Below are 10,000 nucleotides of genomic sequence, written 5' to 3' on the forward strand. Positions count from 1 at the left end.
GCTATCAGAACATAGGTTCATGATATGATAAGCTGTCACCTGGTATCTGGATGTCACCTTTCACCAATGGGTTAATTACAGAACAGACTTATTATAACACAGGAATCTGCTTTCCAGTGCTATGTACTTTAGATTTGAGTTCAAACAGAGAAACTTGGATTCTTATTCTAAACTGCACCCATTTGTAGCCACCATTCTCCTTTGTTACATCAAACCCATCTTCACATTCACTGGCTCTTCAAATCTTTTTCAACTATTTACAACTGCCATTCCTAACATAATACTTTTATTAATGACATCAAGGAAAAATGGTCATAGGCATTTGTTCTTTGCAAAATCAAGAGAGAGCTTTACTTAAAGCATCAAAATATTTCCCATCTTTAGACCTTTAGTGTTTAAAGAACAACTTTCTTACTCAGTAACAATTCCATGCGTACTGAAGCAGCTTTTACACACTATTAACTTTTTTGCAATACCCTATGTATAAACTCCATTTCAGCTGCCTCCTGTAGTTTTCTTTTAAATGTTTTGCCTTAGAATACATTATAGAGTATTTTTTTAGGATTAGGATCAATAATGTACATTTCTTTAATATTATTTTTCCTTCTAGAAAGCAACAAGCTTTTGGTGCCCAAGGGCAAATACATGTATGGCATGTATGATTGTTGAAGTGTAAGTGCTTTTGTGCTTATGCAAGGCATACTTGGTGGGTAAAGATAAATATATTTCTGTCTGGTAAATATATACATTATGAATAAGAACATACACCTGTCCAGTGTCTAATCATATGTGACTTTATAATGACTGTCATTTCTTTAATGAACATCAAAATGGTGCTACTTTCAAGAGGTGGTTATTTAATTTTTTTTATTAATACTTTGTGTGACTTTATTCATCTTTTAATTGCGTTTGGTGTCATGTGATAAAGTCTGACCTGACTAATCTCGGAAGCCGAAAAGACCTGGAATGCTATTACATTCCACCTAAGGCTATCTAGATGAATAGAGGAAGACTGCAATCTTATCTCTCCAACACTAAGGCAACACAAATCTCATGTGACCACAGGAACACAAAAGACAAATTATCAGTGCTCCTGTTTCATTATTCATTCTATTCCCAAAGACACAACACTACTAGCTTTATCTTATTATCATTAGTTTAGACCTGCATGTACCAACAAAATGCATTCGTCAGTTTCTAGACTTTTAATGATTAAAAAAATATAAAGTATATATAAAAGCAGGTTCAACACAAGAGAAGCGAATAATATTTACTTTTTAATTCATTGTTCTTAAACAAAAAAGGCAAAAAGAAATATGAGAATGAAACAGAAAATTGTTCAAGGGACAAGGGTATTTTCTTGCTATGTAAACTCTCATTCATCTACTACTCATATACATTTTCTTAATTCAGCTTGTAAAAATATCTTCTCTAATAAATATTTACACAGACAAATGAAAAAAACAAGGAGATAAAGAAAAGAAAAGAAAAAAAATATATTGGAAAATTACAAAAAAGAAAAGGAAAAAGTAAGAACTACTTGTAGCTTGTAGCGTTTCACTTTTTGTAGCCCAAGATGGCTTCTCCGACCCCAAAGTAATACACCATTTGAGCAATACCAAAGAGTGGTGCAATCACAATCATCCTGCAAGCGCCCCCTTTGAAGAAAGCTTTTGGTCCTTCATTCTTCACAATCTTTCTGTTGGGTTGGAGAAAATGTACAAATGTGGTGAGAGAATAAAAACAAGTCACATACACATTTAGAGTATATACTGGCCACATCTATTTATATATAAATGCATTACTGCCTGTATGTGTTACCTCACTTATTCTACAAATGCACACATACTTACAAAATTGCATCTGCTATTCCTCGATACTGGGTCTCACCAGCACCCTTGGACAACAACTGCAGTCTGGTCTTCACTACATCAAAGGGATTTACAGCCAAAGCTGCAAGAGAACCTGATGCACAGCCAGCTAAGAAGGAACACCAGAAGACAGCTTCACCTGGTTAAGGAAAGGAATGTAAGTATATAACAGTCAAAAATGGGGATGACAAACTACTTTATATAAAAATCTATAGACTTTCATACTTAAAATAACTAATATCTTTAAAAAAAGGTAATGCTTACAAACAGAGTCCTCAATATAACTTTCATGACAATTTCAATATCTTAATCAACTAATAATCCATTTTAAAATATCTAAAAAAATACTGAATGAGTAAAATATTCGCACCAGAGCCATCAGCTTTTCGAGGTCCAAGAGAATTCAGGTGAGCAAAGAGTGGGAAATAAACAACGGAGAAGGACACATCTCGTAACATAGTAGCTGCTGTCCCTCTATATAGGCCAACAATGCCTTTTTCGCGTAATAATTTAAGGGTGATAGAAGTTGCAGAAATCTTGGGGATGTCTGCAGTTTGGCCACCTGGAAATGAATAAAAAAAAAATTATGCTCTTTGAAATACAGCCTTAAATATGAGAGAGAGAGAGAGAGAGAGAGAGAGAGAGAGAGAGAGAGAGAGAGAGAGAAAAAGAGTGAGAAAATCCTTAAATCTTCTTATGCTGTGAGCTAAGCAAGAAACTTTTGTTCTGGTTAACCCTTTGGATCTGGTTCCTTCATGGCAATCACATGGCACAATATACAGGCATTAGGCTTATGTGAGTGGCTTGTAGGCTGGGTTCATGCAAACACTTGTGTGCACACAAACACTTATGTGTGGTGAGAGAGAGAGAGAGAGAGAGAGAGAGAGAGAGAGAGAGAGAGAGAGAGAGAGAGAGAGAGAGAGAGAGAGAGAGAGAGAGAGAGAGAGAGAGAGAGAGAGAGAGAGAGAGAGAGAGAGAGAGAGAGAGAGAGAGAGAGAGAGAGAGAGAGAGAGAGAGAGAGAGAGAGAGAGAGAGAGAGAGAGAGAGAGAGAGAGAGAGAGAGAGAGAGAGAGAGAGAGAGAGAGAGAGAGAGAGAGAGAGAGAGAGAGAGAGAGAGAGAGAGAGAGAGAGAGAGAGAGAGAGAGAGAGAGAGAGAGAGAGAGAGAGAGAGAGAGAGAGAGAGAGAGAGAGAGAGAGAGAGAGAGAGAGAGAGAGAGAGAGAGAGAGAGAGAGAGAGAGAGAGAGAGAGAGAGAGAGAGAGAGAGAGAGAGAGAGAGAGAGAGAGAGAGAGAGAGAGAGAGAGAGAGAGAGAGAGAGAGAGAGAGAGAGAGAGAGAGAGAGAGAGAGAGAGAGAGAGAGAGAGAGAGAGAGAGAGAGAGAGAGAGAGAGAGAGAGAGAGAGAGAGAGAGAGAGAGAGAGAGAGAGAGAGAGAGAGAGAGAGAGAGAGAGAGAGAGAGAGAGAGAGAGAGAGAGAGAGAGAGAGAGAGAGAGAGAGAGAGAGAGAGAGAGAGAGAGAGAGAGAGAGAGAGAGAGAGAGAGAGAGAGAGAGAGAGAGAGAGAGAGAGAGAGAGAGAGAGAGAGAGAGAGAGAGAGAGAGAGAGAGAGAGAGAGAGAGAGAGAGAGAGAGAGAGAGAGAGAGAGAGAGAGAGAGAGAGAGAGAGAGAGAGAGAGAGAGAGAGAGAGAGAGAGAGAGAGAGAGAGAGAGAGAGAGAGAGAGAGAGAGAGAGAGAGAGAGAGAGAGAGAGAGAGAGAGAGAGAGAGAGAGAGAGAGAGAGAGAGAGAGAGAGAGAGAGAGAGAGAGAGAGAGAGAGAGAGAGAGAGAGAGAGAGAGAGAGAGAGAGAGAGAGAGAGAGAGAGAGAGAGAGAGAGAGAGAGAGAGAGAGAGAGAGAGAGAGAGAGAGAGAGAGAGAGAGAGAGAGAGAGAGAGAGAGAGAGAGAGAGAGAGAGAGAGAGAGAGAGAGAGAGAGAGAGAGAGAGAGAGAGAGAGAGAGAGAGAGAGAGAGAGAGAGAGAGAGAGAGAGAGAGAGAGAGAGAGAGAGAGAGAGAGAGAGAGAGAGAGAGAGAGAGAGAGAGAGAGAGAGAGAGAGAGAGAGAGAGAGAGAGAGAGAGAGAGAGAAGAGAGAGAGAGAGAGAGAGAGAGAGAGAGAGAGAGAGAGAGAGAGAGAGAGAGAGAGAGAGAGAGAGAGAGAGAGAGAGAGAGAGAGAGAGAGAGAGAGAGAGAGAGAGAGAGAGAGAGAGAGAGAGAGAGAGAGAGAGAGAGAGAGAGAGAGAGAGAGAGAGAGAGAGAGAGAGAGAGAGAGAGAGAGAGAGAGAGAGAGAGAGAGAGAGAGAGAGAGAGAGAGAGAGAGAGAGAGAGAGAGAGAGAGAGAGAGAGAGAGAGAGAGAGAGAGAGAGAGAGAGAGAGAGAGAGAGAGAGAGAGAGAGAGAGAGAGAGAGAGAGAGAGAGAGAGAGAGAGAGAGAGAGAGAGAGAGAGAGAGAGAGAGAGAGAGAGAGAGAGAGAGAGAGAGAGAGAGAGAGAGAGAGAGAGAGAGAGAGAGAGAGAGAGAGAGAGAGAGAGAGAGAGAGAGAGAGAGAGAGAGAGAGAGAGAGAGAGAGAGAGAGAGAGAGAGAGAGAGAGAGAGAGAGAGAGAGAGAGAGAGAGAGAGAGAGAGAGAGAGAGAGAGAGAGAGAGAGAGAGAGAGAGAGAGAGAGAGAGAGAGAGAGAGAGAGAGAGAGAGAGAGAGAGAGAGAGAGAGAGAGAGAGAGAGAGAGAGAGAGAGAGAGAGAGAGAGAGAGAGAGAGAGAGAGAGAGAGAGAGAGAGAGAGAGAGAGAGAGAGAGAGAGAGAGAGAGAGAGAGAGAGAGAGAGAGAGAGAGAGAGAGAGAGAGAGAGAGAGAGAGAGAGAGAGAGAGAGAGAGAGAGAGAGAGAGAGAGAGAGAGAGAGAGAGAGAGAGAGAGAGAGAGAGAGAGAGAGAGAGAGAGAGAGAGAAGAGAGAGAGAGAGAGAGAGAGAGAGAGAGAGAGAGAGAGAGAGAGAGAGAGAGAGAGAGAGAGAGAGAGAGAGAGAGAGAGAGAGAGAGAGAGAGAGAGAGAGAAAACATATGCATATCTATATATCTGTCTATCAATCTATCTATCTATCATCATCATCATTATGGAGCTAACGCCGGCAGGGGCGCATAGCCGCATCCACCCTCCGCTTCCACCTACGAGGATCCCTCATGGCGAGCCGCCAGGCAGGGGCCCGGCCCATCTCTAGTTCCTCACGACAGGTTTGATCGATTTGCCCAAGCCACGACCTTCTCGGTCGTCCCACAGGCCTCCTCCACCCAGGGTTGTCTCGGACAGAGACAACCTGATGGGCAGGATCATCCTGTGGGAGTCGAGCCAAGTGGCCATATAGCCTGAGTTGGCGATCACGGATTGTGCAAGTAACAGGTCCTGTACCGGTCTCACGGTGCAGCCGTTGGTTGGACACATGGTCCCGCCAACTGTACCCCATGATCCGGCGCAAGGATCTGTTACAAAAGGCATCAAGACGAGATTCCAGAGCACAAGATAGTGTCCAAGTTTCACTACCATAGAGTAAAACTGGCAGTATCAGGGCCTTGAAAACACGTAACTTGGTCCTTCTGCACAGGTACCGACATCTCCAAATACTCTTGTCGAGAGATTTCATGACCCCTGCTGCCAGGCCAATCCGTCTACTGACTTCTTGGTCTGACAGCCCAGAGTCGTGAAATGCACTACCGAGGTATATAAAGCTCTTTGTGACTTCGATGTTTTCCCCGCAAGCATGTATCGACTGTACAGGGTCTCCTAGCAGGCCCCCAAAATCCTGGATCTTGGTCTTGGTCCAGGAGACCTCTAGCCCCAGGGGCTTCGCTTCATTGCTAAATGCATCAAGAGCCGCTACAAGGGTTTCCAGAGATTCAGAGAGTACGGCAACATCATCGGCAAAGTCAAGGTCTGTAACCTTGATATTGCCCAGAGTTGCTCCACAGTGACTTTGGACAGTAGCTCTACCCAGTATCCAATCCATGCAAGTGTTGAAAAGTGTTGGTGCAAGAACACAGCCTTGCCTCACCCCTGAACTAACAGGGAAGAAGCTCGACAGGCCCCCACCACACTTTACAGCACTTTCAGTGCCTGTATACAGGTTTGCTATTAGTCCAATAATCCTTATTGGAATTCCTCTTAGTCTCAGGATCTCCCAGAGAGATTCGCGATGCACCGTGTCAAACGCCTTCTTGAGATCGATGTAGGCTGCGAGCAGCCCACGTCCGAACTCACGACGGCGTTCTATAATGATTCGAAGCGCCAGGATGCGGTCTATTGTGGACTTACCAGGAGTGAAACCAGATTGCTCCGGTCTTTGGTGCCTCAACAGGTGGTCCCTGATACGTCTCAGTAAGATGTGTGCGAGTACCTTGCCTGGTACACTGAGTAGTGTAATGCCTCGGTGATTGCTGCAGTCCCACCGATCCCCTTTCCCCTTCCAGAGAGGGATGACCACACCCCTCAGCAGGTCAGGGGGAAAGGTACCAGTCTGCCAGATGGCAGACAGGACTGCATGCAAGCCCCTTGCCATAGGTTCTCCACCAGCCTTTAACAATTCGGCTGGGATGCCACAGACACCTGCTGCTTTACCACTCTTCAGCTTGGAGATCGCCCCCCTAATTTCGGTCAGGGAGGGTGGATCCTCGCTGATGGGTGGATCTGGCAGAGGAGTCTCAACATTACCCGCATCCATGTTAACTGTTGGTGGATCAACCTTATACAACTGCTCAAAATACTCAGCCCAACGCACACGCACCTCATCAGGATCTGAGATTATCTGGCCACTTGCTGAGCGGACTGCAGCCGTCTGTGAGGGGGGCTTGGAGTTCAGCTTTCTCAGAGCTTGGTAGGCAGGACGAAGGTCATTTACAAGGAAATGGCTTTCGACCTCCTCTGCAAGACTACTGATAAACTGTTCCTTATCCCTTCTCAACAGTGACCTAGTCCTGCGCACCAGAGAGCGGTGCAAAGTGCGATCCCCTGACAGTCGAGCCGCACGACAAGCATCTGTGGCTTCCAGTGTCTCCTGCGAGATGGAATTCTGTCTTGTTCTTGGGCGTTCACCAATGGATTCCTGAGCTGCATCAAGCGTTTCACGCTTGAAGGTATCCCACATAGGAACAGGGTCTGTCTGGCCCTCGAGTGCTGTGAGACGACCAGAGATAGCCTCGGCAAACCCCCGGGTACACTCGTCCTCCCTCAATCTGTCCAAATTAAACACCCTAGGGTGTTCATTTGGGCGGCGGGGGGTTTTAAAGTGGACCCGGAGAGTAGCCACCACTATTCTATGGTCAGTTCCACAGAACTCAGCGCTTCGATATACCCTGCAGTTCTGGAGGATCCTCCATCGAGTGCTAACGAGGATGTGGTCGATCTCCTTGGCCACTCTTCCTGTATCGCTGTACCAAGTCCAGCGATGCGGGACAGAACGCTGATACCAGGAGCCAGAAATCCTCAATTTCTGGGACCTAGCAAAGTCACGGAAAAGGAGGCTATTCCCACTGCCAGCATCAGCTCCTGAGCCATGAGGACCGACAGACATCTCGTAGCCAGCTCGATCACAGCCGGATACCGCATTGAAGTCGCCCAGCACAATACGAATATCTCGCCGAGGACATCTGTCTGCCACAGATGCAAGTTTGGCGTAAAACATCTCTTTCACCTCAAGTTTATATACATCCGTAGGAGCGTATACAGCAACAAGAGACATGAAGCCAAATGAAAGCTTCAGTCTCAATACCATGATACGCTCATCGACTGGAGTGACCTCAACTACCAAGGGTTGAAGTCTGCTGGAGATGGCTATGGCTACTCCCTGGAGATGGTGGCCATCGCTGCGGCCCGACCAGTAGTAGGTGTAGCCACCCTCACTAATCGTGCCACTGCCAGGTCTTCTCACCTCCGAGAGAGCAGCCACCTCAACTCTCAGCTGTTTCAATTCCCTCGATAGTAGTGGTAACCGATCGTCCTGTCGCAGGGAACGGATGTTCCAAGCCCCCACCCTGACAGTCCGCCTGAGGTCTAACCTCGGGCAGTCACTCCGGGTGGGCGCCACCTCTGCCACCCCTACCGACGCCGCCCCATGTAGAGGAGGTTGGCTGGCTGCAGGCCCCATAATCCACCTGCAGGGCTCCCTAGGGCTTTCCCCCACAAGCATCACGCCAGGCTGGCGGCCGCTGGGACCCAGCTGGGACTGGGGGTAACCCCCCCTCCCCACCCGAGTCCCAGCGGTCGCCAACCCAGAGGGACCCACAGCCCGCCGTACTTGCTGGGTAGGAGGGACTTTAGCCCTCCCCCCAGCGTCAACTTCTATATTAGACGTTGCCAGTGGTTATCTCGGGGGGGCCGACTGGCAAGGCCTGCCTCCCACAGCCGCCCATTAACCCCAGGGGGCGCAGGGGACAGGAGTTAGTACGAAGCCAGGGCGTATCCACATGCCGGTGGGCCATAGCTCCGTACCTTTAGGGCCTCCTGCTGCTCCAAGAGCCTCCACAGTTCAGCCTAGGACCGCAAGGTACCTAGTTTCCATGGGTGGCCACGAGGAGGCACTGTAGAAGTCTTGATGATGGAGAGGCTATGAGCTGGCAGGGGAGTCTTATGCATAGCTGCTCCCTTTTTCGCACCAGGCTAGCCAGCGGTGGCAGCTGAAAGCGGGAAGGCATGCAAGCAGGCACTTAACGCTAACTAGGCTACCACACCATCGCTTCACATCATCCCGAGCATGAAGCACCCACCCAATCTAATATATATATATATATATATATATATATATATATATATATACATATATATATATGAAGAAAAAAAAGGATAGGGTCTGATTATGAAATAAACCATGGAATCATACCAGAATTTCTACTTCACACTCAACACCTTCTATCCATAAGAAAACACGGCACAGGAGTTATAATGGGAATGGGACAGGATGATGCGGTGGAGGTTGCTGGAGGAGAAATGACAAACAGTACCAGATATATTCATGGTGAAAAAGAAAGGGATAAATCAATAGGACACCACACATGATGTAGCCAGCCATGATCATAGCAAAAAGGAATATAGGGTGTTAGTAATATAATATTATATTTTCCTTTACTTCTAACACCTGTATACTCACTTGCTTTAGCTTGTGCAGCAACTCTCCCTGCATCCTGAAGCTGAATCTTTAGGAGTTCCATAGGCGTTGTTACTACAATCTGACAAAGACCAGCTAAACCACCTGCCATCATCTCACGCTGGACTGGGAGTTTTCTGTCAAAAATCAAGAACATTTTGGGGCCTATAATGTGTGTGCAATGCTTTTACTATCAATATCTCAGAATGCACATGAAGATTTACATCTGAGTGCTTCATATTTGTTGTCAGCTAAAAACACAGCCTTACAACTTTCCTTCCCTTTCGTCAAACATTGTCAAAAGCTAAAAGTTTAATTTTCAATCTGGGTTCCTCCCTATTCATCAAACTAATTCCTATAAAAAAAAAAATTTAAACTAAAAACTTTAACTTATAACTCAAAAGACATTATACTCTGGTAACTAAGACAAGAAAGCCCACCATCAGATAACACTTTTCAAGTTAGATTACCTGTGAAGTAAATGAAGGAAAGGCAACATATACTATAAATCTAACATAGTGCTAATAAGTATCATCTGCTGAAATAAAAAACAACATGGAACTCCATGATTAAAAAACTAATAATAAGAGGGGGAGAGAGGAGAGAAAGAGAAACTTACCCTTCTTTTGTGGTCAAATGATGTCGGAAAAAGTCATTAGCTGTAAGTTTGATTGCCTTTTCGGGAGTAATAAGCAGGATATTGACCCCTGATCCTCGGTACATTCCAAAATAGCCCTCAACACGATATGTCTTCTTGAAGCAGTCAAGCCTGAAAAGAGTACAAGAGAGACATGCGTTGATACTAAGCTTTTTTAAGTATGTATAAATTCTCATCATAACCTGGAAATAATATCATGGGAATATAGAATATAAACTACCAAAAGGAATAAATATACATCAATTATAAAAGTAAATACATATATATGCACAACACAGGAACTTCCATAGACATCCACTGACTTCAACTCATTCATCATTC

At 45.4% G+C, this 10,000-nt stretch overlaps 1 protein-coding gene across 3 annotated transcripts in view; it reads right to left on the bottom strand.

Annotated features, from left to right (window-relative positions):
- Nucleotides 1-10,000, bottom strand: part of LOC125041884 (mitochondrial glutamate carrier 1-like) — a 23,220-nt gene that overhangs the window by 499 nt on the left and 12,721 nt on the right. For all 3 annotated transcript variants that reach the window (XM_047637259.1, XM_047637261.1, XM_047637260.1), the window contains exons 4-8: nt 9,641-9,790; nt 9,025-9,158; nt 2,242-2,433; nt 1,854-2,010; nt 1-1,699 (exon numbers count right to left, since the gene is read on the bottom strand). The exon at nt 1-1,699 is cut by the window's left edge and continues 499 nt beyond it. In XM_047637259.1, coding sequence (XP_047493215.1) covers nt 1,558-1,699; nt 1,854-2,010; nt 2,242-2,433; nt 9,025-9,158; nt 9,641-9,790 — 775 coding nt within the window. In that variant the 3' untranslated portion in view covers nt 1-1,557. The remainder of the gene's footprint in view (nt 1,700-1,853; nt 2,011-2,241; nt 2,434-9,024; nt 9,159-9,640; nt 9,791-10,000) is intronic.

Source organism: Penaeus chinensis, chromosome 31, assembly GCF_019202785.1.
Source record: "Penaeus chinensis breed Huanghai No. 1 chromosome 31, ASM1920278v2, whole genome shotgun sequence".
Classification (NCBI taxonomy): domain Eukaryota; kingdom Metazoa; phylum Arthropoda; class Malacostraca; order Decapoda; family Penaeidae; genus Penaeus; species Penaeus chinensis.